At 32.5% G+C, this 16,882-nt stretch overlaps 1 protein-coding gene across 1 annotated transcript; it reads right to left on the minus strand.

The window, feature by feature from the left end:
* Positions 1 to 1,726: 1,726 nt before the first annotated feature.
* LOC113381127 (histone-lysine N-methyltransferase SETMAR-like) lies at positions 1,727 to 4,162 on the minus strand. Its single transcript, XM_026620104.1, has 3 exons — positions 3,613 to 4,162; positions 3,163 to 3,515; positions 1,727 to 1,909 (listed from the first exon to the last, which is right to left on the minus strand). The coding sequence occupies exons 1-3, from the start codon at positions 4,160 to 4,162 to the stop codon at positions 1,727 to 1,729; spliced, it is 1,086 nt and encodes a 361-aa protein (XP_026475889.1).
* Positions 4,163 to 16,882: the final 12,720 nt, after the last annotated feature.

The raw sequence follows: 16,882 nt of genomic DNA on the forward strand, positions 1-16,882 counted from the left end.
GAAGAGACCCATTAAAGGACGGCGGTTTTCCTCGATTGAAGAAAATCGCCGAGAGTGCTCAAGGACATATCAAAAAGTGAATATCAAGGGTGCTTCGAAAATTGGAAAAAACGCTGGCATAAGTGTATTATATCTGGGGGGGACTACTTTGAAGGGGACCACATTAATGTAGACGAATAAATAAATATTTTTTTGAAAAAACGAAAATTACGAAAACTTTTTGAACAGACCTCGTATATATATAAATTTTTTTAATAACAAATTAAGTGGTCTTTTTCTTTCCTGCTCTTTTGCACTCCATCTTTTTTATTTGCACTTTTCTAGTATTTTCTTGGGATGATGTCTTTGTTTGCTGATCAAATCAACAAATTCGTTTCATGAATGTTTCATGATTACCAAACTGTCCATTATCTATTAAATTTATAAGCTCTTGTCCTGCACGTTTTATTATGGCATATCGAGCCTCTTTATTATTTTCTGTACTCGTTTGCATACTCGTTTGTTTGCAGATCTTCTGAACTTCTAAAACTTTCACATTTTTGTATCATATCTCTTTCTAGCAATTCATGCTTAAAACCCGTATTTGATGGGAAAACTCTCACACATGCGTGGATGTGCTTACAAATGTATCATTAAATCAAATACTCTTTACAACTGCATGTTTATATATGAAAACAAATCTTACATGGTTCACATCTAATGCAAGTACTATTACAAGTTTGATTTTTCTTAATAACCGCGTATGGCAAATTCTGTTGCCAATATATTTTATTGTATTTTGGAATTGGTTTCTGTAATATCAGGCAATAATGTTGCGCTTCTCATGTGGCTTATTCGTATATCTCTCTGTCTGGTCGATAGTAACATTCCATCTAATCTTCGGGTCCTTTGCTGAAAAGAAAGGATTTCAAGAAGTAACACCATTTGAGTGGCCTTATCCATTCTTCTAGAGCACTTTCTTTTAAAAACTCGACTTTTTATTTGACTGTGAAATCTTTCTAAATACATGTTAGTGTTAATTCTTATTCTTTTCCAATAACAATACGCCCAGGTAGTTGCTCATTTGCAGTAAACTTTGCTAAATTATGCAACAAATAACTTAACATTGTCGTCTGTACTAATTTCTGATAAATGATTTCGCGTTTCTCTTTATTTGTGATCTTGTGTGATGCTGCTCTCTTCCAGCTCCTGGGCACATGCCAACAGCATAAAAGTATATACTGTGGCTCATCCATGACGTCTGACCATGCATTGAAATGAGCTGGAGAGTCACCTGTCATGAATGTCTTTGTTTTAATTATGCCTACTACCTTGGTAATTTCTTGAAAATATATTTTACATAAAACTTCATCCTGCCCGCAACTGGGATTTTGCTTCCAAATTCATCTACCACAAGTAGTTTATTGAATTGTTTGGTTGGGGTGTGGACGACTTTATTAATCTCGGATACTTCGAGTTCTTATTGAAAAAAAATTATAACGAGCTTATATCTTGGATATTGACAACACACTTCTTGTTTATTAATACTTCTTTTATTTAATAATAGTTTACAAGTTGTTTTCGGTGTTCACAACCCAGAACTACAGTCGGCAACCGCACTAACTAATGCAGGGTTACACAACCTGCTGCAATGCGCCCGGGATATGAAACCGTTATTTTAATACAATATTATTATATTTTTATAAAATAAATGATAACGTTCATTACATAACATCATGTAATAGTCTTAGGCATTGGTTCCATGTGTAGCATCAATGCAAACTCTATCGGCCCCAAAGTCCTTTAACATTATAAACTGCATTTTAGTCATTGCTAGAATGAAATCCTCATCTTCAAGCCCATAATTAGCTGTGCCATTTCCAACATCTTTATGAAATGCAACCTTGAATCTATTATTTGTTCTCATCTTCTGTAATCACATTTTAACGCTGACTCTATCAAATGAGGGTAAAACCTTTTTTTGGCAAATGCTATTGACAGTAGGAAAATCGGAAGTTATGAATGGTGAATTAGAATGAGGTGCTTGTGATGTATGAGGATTGATACTGGTATTATTAAAAATGTATTGTAAGATATGAATCCCTGGGTGGGCGTATCGAAAACTAAAAATTTCTCTGGCAAAAGATTCAGATATATCTTTATTATATAACTTGACTAAATTGAAAGGTTTTTTTCATTACATCAATATCATTTAATGCTTTTAAAGTTTAAGACTGCAAAATGCTGAAATTTGAAATAATTTCATTCATTGGAAAAACGTGATTTGAGTTGGTTAATGACCATGTCCAATACTCGATAAAATATATTATCCTTGGACAAACTCTCCGGATCTTGGAGAGGCTCATCTTCACATATGTAAAAAAAAATTGTAAATTTGTTGAACTGTTTAAAAAAAATGCATAGCAATAATTTCTCTCTCCGCATCATCGAGTACGGACGGCATTTGACTCTACATCTTTTATTAGTTTTTGAACTCTACCATAAGTATCTTTCATTGTATTAACACCTCAATATCCAGGTTCAATGTTTATAGTGTTATTGAAGTTATTTCAGTTTCTCTATTAGAAATTCCATTTTTTCATACTATGTCAAAAAAAGTTAAATTTGTTGAGCTGTTTAAATAAAAAAAATTTGAACTCAACCATAAGTAGGTACTTTTCATATTGCATTAACGGTTAAACATAAAAATGGAAATATAGCAATATATATTCGAAGTATTTTGCAGCCCAATCGTCGAATTAAAAGATTAAATAGATTTTTTTTTATTAGACGTTTCGATACTTAATGTGTGCCATCATTCAGTAATCTAAAAAAACATATTACAAAAATAGCAATTATGAGAAACAGAGAATTACTTTTCATGAAATTTATAATGACTTTGTAACAGTCATGTAAAAGATGAGAGGAATTCCGTTTGTTGACACAAGAAGTATTAGGGGATATAAGTAACGACTCAACTATCTTTCTAAGGTCACAATTCTTTTCAATATACAGGATGGAAGGATATATTCTGATAGCACAGTTTTAAATTGATTTGGGTTTCTAGAATTATATTAGGGGGACCGGAAAGTAATGTCGTTTTCTTACGCTAAATTCAAACACATACATTTTAACGAGTCTTTATTTTTAATCAATGATGTATTCCCCATCATTGTCAATAACCTTTTGCCATCTAGTGAGTAAATTTTCAATCCCTGATCGATAAAAATTAATTGGTTTTTCGGCAAAATATCTAGAGATGGCATTTTGGATATCATCCAAATTTGCAAATGTTTTGCCACTTAAAAAGTGTTGCAGCCCTCGGAATAAGTGGAAATCCGATGGTGCAACATCGGGCGAATATGGTGGATGAGGCAGCACCTCCCACCCCAATTCATTAATTTTTTCTAGAGTTCGCTTTGCGCAGTGCGGTCTTGCATTGTCATGTTGGAGAATGACGCCTTTTCGGTTGACAATTGCTGCCCACTTTTCAATTAAAGATTGATTTACTCGCTGCAATTGTTCTCTGTAGAGGTCTGCAGTAACAGTTTGTCCAGGTTTCAGTAATTCAAAATGAACAATGCCGCGAATACTCCACCAAACACACAAAAGCGCTTTTTTTGGGGTGTAAACCTGGCTTAGCAGTACTTCGAGGGTTTTCTTTTGGAGAGAGCCACTGCCTTTTGCGTTTTGGGTTATCATACAGGACCCATTTCTCATCTCCTGTGATCAAGCGATCAAAAAACGCTTCTGTGTTGTGTCGTTGAAGCAATAAGTTGCATGTGATTGATCGGTTAGCCTTATTCTGTTCGGACAGATTATGCGGGACCCAAACACCTGCTCTGCTTACTTTCCCAATCTGCTTCAAATGTTCTTGGATGGTCGACCAAGGTTGGTTGAGACTGTTTGACAATTCCTCGATCGTCTGACACGGATTTGCTTCCACTTCCGCCCTTAACACGTCGTTGTCTAACGCTGATGGTCTTCCTGATCGATACGAGTCGGAAAGATCAAAATTACCCGATTTGAACTTGGAAAACCACCTTTGGCATTTACGAATGTCCAGTGCATTTGGATAAACATCGCAAATATTTTTGGTAGCAACTGTTGCGTTATTTCCCTTGCGAAACTCAAAGAGCATGCAATGCCGGATGTGTACCTCTTCTGGTTTTTGGCTGGCCATTTTACACAAAATTATAAAAAAACTAGTTGGTTTGGTATTTAGCCTTGAGGCAAGTTACATGAACTTCCCGATATGTGTAAATAATCGACTTAATAAAAAAAAAGTGTAAATAATATTCTTTATCAATCCTGCTTTGAAAAAAACGATAATAATTTTAGCAAACTTTGACGAATTTGTAAAATTAAACTACTTGTCGTAAGGCCATAATATTACAGTAAGTTCTATAAGACCATGATGTATATCGCCAAAAAAAGTGCCATGAAAATCGGCTTAAATTTTTTTTCAACAATAAATTACAAGAAAACGGCTCGGTAGATTTTCACCTAAAATTAATCAGCATCATTCCCAAATGATATCTTTCGAACAGTTTTTGATTTTTTAAAATCGGTTCGGTAGGATGAGCTTAAATGTCGACGAAAATTTAACACTTTTTTTCAACAGTTAATTACAAGAAAACGGCTCGGTAGATTTTCACCTAAAATTTATCAGCATCATTCCCAAATGATATCTTTCGAACAGTTTTTGATTGTTTAAAATCGGTTCGGTAGGATGAGCTTAAATGTCGACGAAAATTTAACACTTTTTTTAACAGTTAATTGCAAGAAAACGGCTCGGTAGATTTTCACCTAAAATTTATCAGCATCATTCCCAAATGATATCTTTCGAACAGTTTTTGATTGTTTAAAATCGGTTCGGTAGGATGAGCTTAAATGTCGACGAAAATTTAACACTTTTTTTCAACAGTTAATTACAAGAAAACGGCTCGGTAGATTTTCACTAAAATTAATCAGTATCATTCCCAACTAATATCTTTCGAACAGTTTTTGATTTTTTAAAATCGTTCGGTAGGATGAGCTTAAATGTCGACGAAAAGTTTTTTTCAAATTACAAAGAAACGGCTTGGCAGATCGTTGCACAAAACTGACAAACGATAGTCCTCATCGAAATACATCAAATGGCTTTTAAATTTCTAAAATCGGTTCAGGCGTTTTTGAGAAAACGTCGATCAAAAGTCTTATTTTGACAAATGCCAAAAAGACCATACTGCTTTTTGCAAACTTTGACGAATTTTTAAAGCTGAACCAGTCATCGTAGGGCCGTAATATTTTAGTATGATCTAGAAGACTATGGTATCTATCGTCAAAAAAATAATCATAAAAATCGTCGAATTTTTTTTTTTTAAACTTTATTACAAGAAAACGGCCCGGCCGATCTCTACCAAAAACTAATCAGCACGATTCCCAACCAATATCTTTCGAACGGTTTTTGAATTTTCAAAATTGATTCAGAATTGCGGGCTAAAACGTAGACGAAAATTTTTTCACTTTTCTGCCATTTATAAAGAAACGGCTTGGCCGATCGTCGCACAAAACTGACAAACAATAGTTCTCGTCGAGATACATCGAATGGCTTTTAAATTTTTGAAATCGACCCAGCCGTTTTCGAGAAAACGTCGATTTACGGCAAAAAATCTGTTCACATACACACACACACACACACACACACACACACACATACTTTTTACAAATTTGATCTCATTCGATTCAGAATGGCTTGAAACGTCGAGAAAACATAAAATTAGCGATCGGAAAACATAAACTTCTCCTTCGGAAAGTTAAAAATTGTAATTCAATTGTCTATAACTAAACTCACAATGTTTTTGGTATGCCTCTGAACCAAACAATGAGCTGACAAATGACAATCAAGTATTGGCATGCGCAGAAACGACATTACTTTCCGGTCCCCCTAATATATATGTTATGCCCCCAATGTAACAACTATTGCAATCATTTCAGTCCAACCTGTAAACCGAATCAGTTACCCTATCAGAGGGAGTTTATGATTTGAGTGAAGAAAAATGTAACTGAACGTGCTGTCGAAACTGAAAACTAAAAGAGTATCTTCAGCAACAAATAACTTTCTTAAAAAATAAGAAAAATTACTTAAGAAAGGTAAACAAATAACACCTTTATATTTAATTAAAGAGGAAGAATTTGATTTTTAACAAGAATTGTTAAGGTATGAAGAACTGTTTAAATTGTTATGTAAAAACTCTAATGTATTTTTAATGATGTTATTAACTAAATTTGGCGAACAAGAATTATTATTCAAAACAGAACGAATTGAAGTTAGGCCGTTTACCCCAAAAGATCTCATTACTTAACCAAATGGCCCTGTCTATTTGGAATAAAGAAAAATTAAGATCTTTGTGCTTCGTAGTTTTGATGAAGAAGAGGTTAAAAAAACTTATACAACTTGCACATAGCACATACGTAATAGAGTTACTACCCTCAAGTTTACAAGTGAACTGCAAATGCTTATTAAACGAATTGAAGGAATTTAAAGTGTGTGATACATAATTTGTGAAATTATTAGTATTTTTTGATTAAATAGAAAAAAACTAAATATAATACTATAAAGTTTTAAATATAATGTACATATAAAATAATATAAAAATATCACAAAAATACAATGAACAAATATTTGTTTATTTATTAAGTTGGTGACTTTTATTTGGCTTTGTTTTTTGCTTGACAGTAATTGTATGTTCGTAATAAGCTTCGACACATTTTTTCACATTTTTAGTTGATTCTCTAAATGCGCTTGTGTAATTTGCGTTCGTAAACTTGTTTTTATTTTTAACATGAAGGAAAATGTTGTCTTGCAACAGTAGGTACTTCAGAAGCAGGAAAGTAACCGGCGATCGTGTTCTCGAAGGTTACAATAGTAGTTAGAAATAAACTCTACCATTTTGTACTATGTGGCAAAAGGCCGCACAAAAACCTCGCTATGAACACTAAAAAAACTTGATTAGTTTGCTATTATATTCAATTGATGCTAAATAAGAGTCAATGATTATGTCATCATCTAAACACTCACTCTCATACAAAGTGAAGAAATTATTCCATTTATTGGCATATTATATGGCACCATAGTATATCGTGTTTTCCTGTTATACTTGAAGGGTTTTAATATAAAAATGAAAATCTTTAGCTACATTATTGTTAGAATACAAACCTATTTTTAGTTTTGTCAACTGAGTTATTCGTGTCCAGGCATATCATCACAAACTTATTTTTATAACTCAGTCAATATTTTTCTGATTAAGTGTGCTGGTTCAAAGCATTGATGATAGCCTTCGGCTGCGAGATGCAACTAATCATACGTTAGGTCTCTCGATATTAAACCTCGTTTAAACGTGTGCACTGATTTTTTTTTATTTTAGTCGTTGAATGTAATTAATAGATGATTTATTTCCTGGAAGCAATCGCGCTGAGCGTTTGGTTTTCTCTCTATTGACAGCATAGTCAGTAAAATGATGTGTGCATTTGAAAGAAATTCTTCAATGAGGTTTACACAATTCATAATGCCTTGATAGATTTCATATGGTTTGCAATGCTCGGTGTTCTTGGTTCCTATCAAAACTACTAATATTTTAGTCTTTTTGAAAACTCGCCGATTTTATTCGGAACAAAACATTTTCTTCTTTTTCTTCTCTAATTCCAAAATTAGATGCATGCCATAGGAGGCGCATATCCTGCTGAATTTATATCCGTTAGAGCAGGGCTTCTTATTTTTTTTTATATAGCGACCCCCTTCAATTTTAAACGACCCCATCTTTCATATACTGAAATATATATTAAAAAAAAACTTTTGTAACCATTTTTTTAAATTAAAACATTATTAACATCAAACAATATTAATGTGTCGGATGTGAATGTTTATTTTTACACAAATAATTAAATCTAGGCTCAATTTGGGTTAATGCAGATCGTAATAAATTTTCAACGTTTATTTGGTATTTTGTTTTTATGTATGTTAATCTAAAAAAGGCTGGTTCACATAAATGTGTTGTACAAAATTGCAATAATTTGTTCATTGCCATTTCCGATAGTAGGGGATATTCTGATTTGATTTCTATCCAAAATACATGCACAGGCACTTTAGAAAATCTGATTCGCAAAGTAGTATCACTTGTTAATTTGGCAAATTTTTGTGCTTTTAAGTTTAAAAATCAATTTCTTTCATTTCAATTGAAACTAAATTGCAAATCCATTGTTGTGTATCGATATCATTAGGAAAATACTTATGCATGTAAACTTCTGTATTTATATTTGTATGTAGAATGTATACCAATTTTAAATTTTTATTTATAATGATTGAAAAGTATCAGATCTTTGTGACCCTTTTCCAGTAGTAACGCGACCCCCCGGTGGTCGCGATCGAGCATCACGAAATATCATCATTTTGCAAAAAAGTGCATCTTTTAGTATAATTTTCATGATAGTGGCATCATTTTGTGTTTCCAGATATGGGCCTGAAAAGTCAACTATGAAACTATTTGTTGTACAAATTGTAAATGGTTTCAATAGTGGTGCCCGTTTTTGGCCAGAAAAAGACTTTTTTTGATATTCATTATTTACGCTCTTTTCTTATCGTATATACGTATCATCACATATTAATACCAATTACTCATTGGTTAATCCCAGAATTTTTTTGTGCTTTGTATGATGTCTCCGAAATTTATTGGTCTCTAGTAAAAGATTCTAATCAAAATTTTGATCTAATATATCTTTTTCGAAACCAATTAAAATCTATTTATAATAATGAGAGACTTGACTCTTTGAAATATTAAAAATGCCGGCGATGGCTTGATTAGAATTTCCCGTTTTCAATTTGAACAAAAAATAACTAATGCTTGGAAAACGTTTCGATTATTACTGTCTTTCATTGATCTAAGCATTCCAATTATTTCTGTGATCACTTCTAGACTAATATCTGTTAATATTTTTATTTGGTCAGGCGATACAGATAAATTATTTTTCTGCTTAAATAATGAAGTTCTATCTGCCTATCTATTACGCATTTTGAATAAATATTTATCGCAGTTTTTACAATTTTTAGACATTATTAGTTTTACAATGTTAACTAAATCCTAACTAAATCACTAAATCAACTAAATCACTAAATTATATATATATATATATATATATATATATATATATATATATATATTAGGTTGGGCCGAATCATTATTGTAGTAAAATTAAGCGATATGGGCACCTTTTCATATGAAATATATGTGTTATTTAAATGAATTTTGACTTCAAAACCATATATCGCAAAAAACTCTTTAGCCAGCGAAATTTTCAATAAAATACTGATTTTAATAAGTTAATATATTAATTTAGGCATGTGAATAATTCAAATTGTGAGTTATATTTTAATTGATAGTTTGTACGGGGATAGTTTGTAATGTTTTTAAATCGGATTTAGTTTGTTGTTATTTATTTCCATCAGAGTGCGCTAGTATTTTTTTATTATAATTCTCGAAGTTTCGAAAAGAATATATTAATGTGAAAAACCCGCATTAATCTTCATTCAGTTCTGAAGTTAGACGTGAAGTATCAATGGCGAATTCTTATTTAAATTCAGGCGCAAGTGCCAGTAATTTGAATCATATGCGCTCGCATGATCAAATTACATTTGGGGAAGCAGGAGAATTTACTGGAGTAAATCTTCCGACAAGTATGGAAATTATCAGGTATTATTTTTATTTGGCCGAAAAATCAAAAAAACAAAATAAAATGTTTTCATATAAAACATTTACTCCAAATGTGGTAACGAAATTGATTCAGACGTGGGAAAAAATTGATATTCCAATTATGGAGAAACAAAGTATCGCTAGAAAATTGAACCGATTGATTGATAAATATAAAAGTACAAATAAAAGCAAGTCTACCCAAGCATCATTTCAGGAGTTTGTAGAATCCACGAAAGAATTATTTTATATTGGAAAATGCAAATGCGATTTGCGAAGAATACTGTGTTCCTGCGGACTGATCCCAGCACACTTACAAGCGTTTATGATGGATCAACATAATGAGAGGAAATCTACGATACCAGAATATATTATAAAAATTGAAGATAAAGTATCAGCATCTACAATAACTAGCGATATTACTCCAGGTGAGACATATACTCCTGATGTTGGTTTTGAGTTTAAAAGCAGTTTGAAAAGTTCACATAATACTTCTCATATAAAACGTGGACCATATAGTCGAAGATACAAAGCTCCAAACTATGCCTTAATATGCGACAGATTTGCAATCTCTGATAGAGTTGGTTCTGCCGTGGTGACAGCAATCCTGAAAGACCTGGACATAAAGGATGATTGGGGCAATCCTGTCATTATGGATAAAAATAAAAGCGTTCGTGAGAGGCAGAAAAATAGGCAAGCTCTACTCAAACGATATGATTCTTCTGAATTAATAGCATTTTCATTCGACGGCCGAAAAAATGATTCTATTACCATGGAAAAAATCGATAAGAAGTTTCACCCACAAATGATTAAAGAAGCGCATTTAGTTATTTTAAAGGAACCGAATTGCCAATTGTTGGGTTACACAAAATTGGAAAATGAAGATTCGGAAAGTAAAGTAATCAAATTGAACGAGTTTTTCGCCGATAAAGGAATAGCTCTCGGTTCTTTGATAGGCATATGTTGCGATGGTGAACCAGCAAATACAGGCGTAAAAAATGGGATTTTACGTCGATTTGAAATTCAGTTAAATAGGCCTCTTCATTGGTTTGTGTGTCTTCTCCACTTTAACGAACTTCCACTTCGGCATTTATCTAACTATTTGGAAAAATCATTGACCACTGGACCACGAACAAAAACCGGAATATTAAGCAAACAAATTGAAACATGCGAAAATATACCGGTGAGTTATAACAAATTTACTATTTGTTAATACTTTATGTTCAAATTCAATATAATTTATTTTTTCTTATTTACTTCCAGCCGGTAACAGACTTTGAAACGATCCCACTTGAAAATTTGGCTGATTTAAGTCCTGTTGAATCGACAACTGACTCAAGTTATTTAATAAAAATAGCTAAAGCAGTTGCTTCTGGAGAAGTATCGACAGACTTAGCTAACAAGAAACCGGGGCCAATAGCACATTCCCGATGGCTCGCAAAGGCTAGTAGGTTACTTCGGTTATATGTAACTACTAATAAGCCATCCAAAAATTTGAAAATTCTGGCAAACTACGTAATGAAAGTATATATTCCAATGTACTTTAACATTAAATATTACAACTCTGTGGTGTACGGTAGTATACTATTTTATAAATTTATTAGCTGGACGCAATATTTAGACTCAAATTTAAGACAAATTGTGAACAATGTTGCTAAAGAAAACGCGTACTATGCTCACTCGGAAAATATTTTATTAGCAATGTTGTTCGATAATAAAAAGGAAATACGAGATTCAGCTATAAGAAAAATCTTATATTACCGTAATAATGTGGAAGACCTGACGCAATTGAGAGATTACAAAACACCCGAAATAAATTTCGAATGCACCGACTATACTAATATGATAGATATGGACGATTATTCAAATATATTCGAACCAGCCTTCACGCTAAATATACCTCATGAACATCTAGTACAATATCTACAAAGCAATGAGTGCCCATGGAGTGACCCTAAAATTCCCGTCCACATTCAGGGAACTGAGAGATATGTTCAATTACTGGCTAACGTATCAAAACGCGTATTAGAGCGAAATCGCGATGGAGTTATGACTGCAACACTACAATCTCGTAAAAAGCATCCTCGACTGGAAAGCAAGCAAGATTTCAGATATTAGTTTTTTGTAATTGTATTAGCTAAATGTAAGAAATTTTATTTTAAATAAAAATATAACTTAAAGAAATAAAAATGTGTTATTTAAACCATGACATGTAAATAAATAATATAATAAATATATGTTATTCCTAAAAACCCAAAAACAATATTTTTCTACAAAAGAAGTTTGACCTGTTTCGATGCAAGATTCTAGGTTACGCTTTCTCGGTAATGTCCCCTAAAAATTTTCACTAGTTTTCATCGATTTTCTCCGAAACGGTAAAAGATACGAAAAAACTTTGTTCGTACAAAAGATGCAGAATAAAATTACGAATAAAATGATATATAAATGGTTAAGTGTGTTCATATAATTTTTTCGAGATTTTCTAATATTTCTTTGCTAAGAACAAAATTTCAAGTCAGTTATCCCTGTGGCAACTTTTCGGACACATCGCGCTTCAAGTCAGTTATCCCTGTGGTAACTTTTCGGATACATCGCGCTTCAAGTCAGTTATCCCTGTGGTAACTTTTCGGATACATCGCGCTTCAAGTCAGTTATCCCTGTGGTAACTTTTCGGATACATCGCGCTTCAAGTCAGTTATCCCCGTGGCAACTTTTCGGATGTTTTGCGAAATAATATGTATAAATACTGAATATTTTGTTATAAAAGATTTGAAATATTTGTAGATTGAAAGTTATTACTGATTTAGAGTATGATACAAAATTAAATAGAAATAGCAACTTGCACGTATTTTGTACATTGACAACTTACACGTATTTTACATAATTGTCAACTTGCACGTATTTTACATAATTGTCAACTTGCACGTATTCAAAAAGCCGAGAAATGTTTTTAACCTGTTTCGATGCAAGATTCTAGGGTACGCTTCTTCGCTAATGTCCCCTAAAAGTTTACTTGATGTAGTCCGCGGTACCCGAGAAATGTTTTTAACCTGTTTCGATGCAAGATTCTAGGTTACGCTTCTTCGCTAATGTCGCCTAAAAGTTTACTTGATGTAGTTCGCGGTACCCGTAAGTTACTGATATTAAAAAGCCGAGAAATGTTTTTAACCTGTTTTGTAGCAAGATTTTAGGTCAAGCTGAGTTACTATTTATTATAGATTTAGAGTATATTACAAAAATTAAATAAAAATGGCAACTTGCACGTATTTTGCACATTAACAACTTGCACGTATTTTACACATTGACAACTTGCACGCATTTTCCATTATTGATAACTTATACGTACTTTGCTTATTAGCAACTTGTACGCATTTCATTTAGTTGGTAACTTGTACGCATTTCCAAGAACTTGAAAAAACATTCTCTCTTATATAGAATTAAATAAAAGATATCATATATTCATAATAAGAAATACGAAAAGTTTCTCTTAAAAACAAATACTCTTCGTTAACTCTCACAAATTTTATAACTATTTATATAGCCTTATAGTTATTTAAAGAAATAATGAATATTTCTAGTATCGGAATATGCCGATAATTTTTGCCTAACGTGCTGACTTAGGCACGTTGTACAAAATAGCTAAGTAGATACCAAAGAAGTATCACATGTACAATATGTACAACTTTCTGAGGGTCAAGTCATACTGATTGTGGCATACTGCAATGCGACGGCTTAAGGCTTATGCTCTAAGAGCGTGGGGTGACGCCAAGCCAACATGACGAACCCCCAAGCCAAAGGCTGTGTTCCAGCAGATCGCAGCGTGGTAACTGCTCTACCAAATACCACATCCGGCCTGGTACCTTAAAGTCTATAAACGATTCCGAGTCTCTACATCGAACTAGTGAACCATGATCGACCGCTATAAAACGGCTAAAATGGCTCGTGCGATAAACGGCGTGTGCCGAATACCTAATAAATCACATTGTATTGAGTCTTTCGACTCACGAGACTCCTCAAAATATCGTTGTTATCTAGAAAGGATATGGCCTTAGAGTCGTTCAGGCATACCCACGGATGGTAGCTTTGCACCACGTCCGAGCCTGCGGTTCCTCTCGTACTAAGCAGAAATTCTATCGCAACGACAATTCATCAGTAGGGTAAAACTAACCTGTCTCACGACGGTCTAAACCCGGCAACTTTTATAAATTCTGCGCTTACACAGAGGCTAGACCTTTAACAACCGTCGAAACGGCGGTCCGTATATAGCATTAGCGGTCTGCGACCCAGTTTATTTAGTCTCTTTACCCTTCGTTAGATTGAAACTTCGGGGCAAATTCATCGTCATAACTCACTTTTATTCTCGCTCGGAGAGTATTGAGTTGATTGCATTTGTATATTTTATTTTCCGCATAAGAGTCTTTGCGTCAACGACACATGCCCGCGGATGTGCTGTACAGTATGGTTGAACACTTATAAATAAGGTCCAGAACCCGGCCGTAAACCGACATCTGAACATATACGACGTATATAATTCCAAACACGGTCTACGACATTATTAAAAGTAACGCCGCTATATAGTTGACAGGCTAAAAGTATCGAATATAATGTATAAAATACACCGGGGAATAATATTCAAACCTGCCTGAACAACACAGCGAACTTTTGCCAAAAGTTGATCGCATCGCATACGACGCGATCTATCCCCCTATAGAAGGCGCGCGGCCACACCGTAAGTATTAAGACCGAGTCCCAAGCGATGTGCATTTGACCTGCGGCGAAGCGTCGCTCCGGGTTACGGTGTGAATCGTCAAGACAAAAGTCTGGGAAATTTTCGAACTGCGAACCCTTATGATAGACAATTTTTTTTCGCAAAATTTTTTAGATGTTCAAACAGTTTTATATATATGGACAATACGAATTATAGTGAATTATTGAGTTTTTAGGTGTTTTTTTGTTTTTTTTTTAAACTTTTGTATTGAAATATGTATTTATTGATTTTTATAGATCTCAATGAATATAAAACAAATTTATTTGTAGTTATATTATTTTTTCTTCTTTTTATAAAAAAAATCCGATTTTTTAATGCAAGTTTTCACTAGTTTTAATCGATTTTCTCCGAAACGGTAAAAGATACGAAAAAACTTTGTTCGTACGAAAGATGCAGAATAAAATTACGAATAAAATGATATATAACTTGACATATGTCATAATATAATTTTCATGAGATTTTTCAATTTTTTCTTTAAATTAAAAAATGTTTTAAATTTTTCGCTGGCTTTAAATTCATTTGCAAGTTATGCTTTTTTTTACAATATTGTTTCAAATGGTGTAAAAAGTTAAATTAGCGAGGTGCCTCAATATGCAAAAAATTGGCCCACTCTAATATATTTATATATATATATATATATATATATATATATATATATATAATTATTTAATATGAACAAAACAGCACTCAGATTTGTTTAACACAACTTTATTTTATGATTACAGACGTTTCGAGACCAGGGTGTGTCTCATCTTCAGTGTAATTTCAAAAACAGTTACTTATATACTACACATTCTTTAATAATTTATTTAATAAAAGAATAAAAGAATAAGAAATAAATTAAAGAATGTGTAGTATATAAGTAACTGTTTTTGAAATTACACTGAAGATGAGACACACCCTGGTCTCGAAACGTCTGTAATCATAAAATAAAGTTGTGTTAAACAAATCTGAGTGCTGTTTTGTTCATATTAAACAATTAATATTCGTTCCACTCATATCATAAAATTCTATATATATATATATATATATATATATATATATATCTTGATAGTTTTTTCGACGTTGAAACATATTTCAAAGTAACTGGCAGCCCATTCGTCGAAATAAAAAAGGTATAAAGTATAAAAACTTTTATTTATACGTTTCGACACAAGATGCGTGTCATCATTCAGCAACTACAACAATTTGAAAATTTTATTAACTAATATAAACAACAATAAAAATTAATTATAGCATAGAGAAACATTATACACACCACAGGACAAAAACACTCAACAAAAATTTATTTTACAAAATTAAACTTGATAACATAATAGAAAAAACATTTTTTAGAAAAAAAATTATGTATAACTAAAAGTTTTTAAAAACTAATTTTACTAAAAGTTATGAAATACATCATTGTGAAGCTAGAAGCACGCCCATACCGAGCATCTAGACTCGACTGAATTATTTCAATAGGCGTGTTGATAGGAATGGGAGGGGACGCATCAAGGACAAATTCTACGCTGCAAGAGAACGCATCGAATACAGAGGTTGAGCTGGGATTGATCAAAAGGAAAAAGCAAACCAAGTAAAAGTTAAAACAAAAAAACAAAATTATAAAAATAATATAAAAGAAATAAGCAAATTAATTTTTTGTTTTTTTAATAAAATCAATAACTATCTGGTAACTATCATGTAAAAGGTGGGATGAATTGCGTTTGTTAACACAAGAGGAGGAATTTAATGAAATAAAAAAGGATTCAGCAAATTTTCTAAGGTCACTATTTTTTTCGATGTAAAGAATAACAGGATGTGAATCTTTTACATGATAGTTACCAGATAGTTATTGATTTTATTAAAAAAACAAAAAATTAATTTGCTTATTTCTTTTATATTATTTTTATAATTTTGTTTTTTTGTTTTAACTTTTACTTGGTTTGCTTTTTCCTTTTGATCAATCCCAGCTCAACCTCTGTATTCGATGCGTTCTCTTGCAGCGTAGAATTTGTCCTTGATGCGTCCCCTCCCATTCCTATCAACACGCCTATTGAAATAATTCAGTCGAGTCTAGATGCTCGGTATGGGCGTGCTTCTAGCTTCACAATGATGTATTTCATAACTTTTAGTAAAATTAGTTTTTAAAAACTTTTAGTTATACATAATTTTTTTTCTAAAAAATGTTTTTTCTATTATGTTATCAAGTTTAATTTTGTAAAATAAATTTTTGTTGAGTGTTTTTGTCCTGTGGTGTGTATAATGTTTCTCTATGCTATAATTAATTTTTATTGTTGTTTATATTAGTTAATAAAATTTTCAAATTGTTGTAGTTGCTGAATGATGACACGCATCTTGTGTCGAAACGTATAAATAAAAGTTTTTATACTTTATACCTTTTTTATTTCGACGAATGGGCTGCCAGTTACTT

Source organism: Ctenocephalides felis, unplaced genomic scaffold (assembly GCF_003426905.1).
Source record: "Ctenocephalides felis isolate EL2017-DRISC unplaced genomic scaffold, ASM342690v1 CF-g0.4_SCAFFOLD_02618, whole genome shotgun sequence".
NCBI lineage: Eukaryota > Metazoa > Arthropoda > Insecta > Siphonaptera > Pulicidae > Ctenocephalides > Ctenocephalides felis.

What these genes read in the sequence shown, in the direction of transcription:
- LOC113381127 (XM_026620104.1), bottom strand. Translation starts at nt 4,162, where the DNA reads ATGGCCAGCCAAAAACCAGAAGAGGTACACATCCGGCATTGCATGCTC. An exon ending in TCGAAGTACTGCTAAGCCAG is followed by an intron (nt 3,516 to 3,612) that starts GTTTACACCCCA and finishes CTGTTACTGCAG; the next exon opens with ACCTCTACAGAGAACAATTG. An exon ending in TACTCACTAGATGGCAAAAG is followed by an intron (nt 1,910 to 3,162) that starts GTTATTGACAAT and finishes ATGTGATTACAG; the next exon opens with AAGATGAGAACAAATAATAG.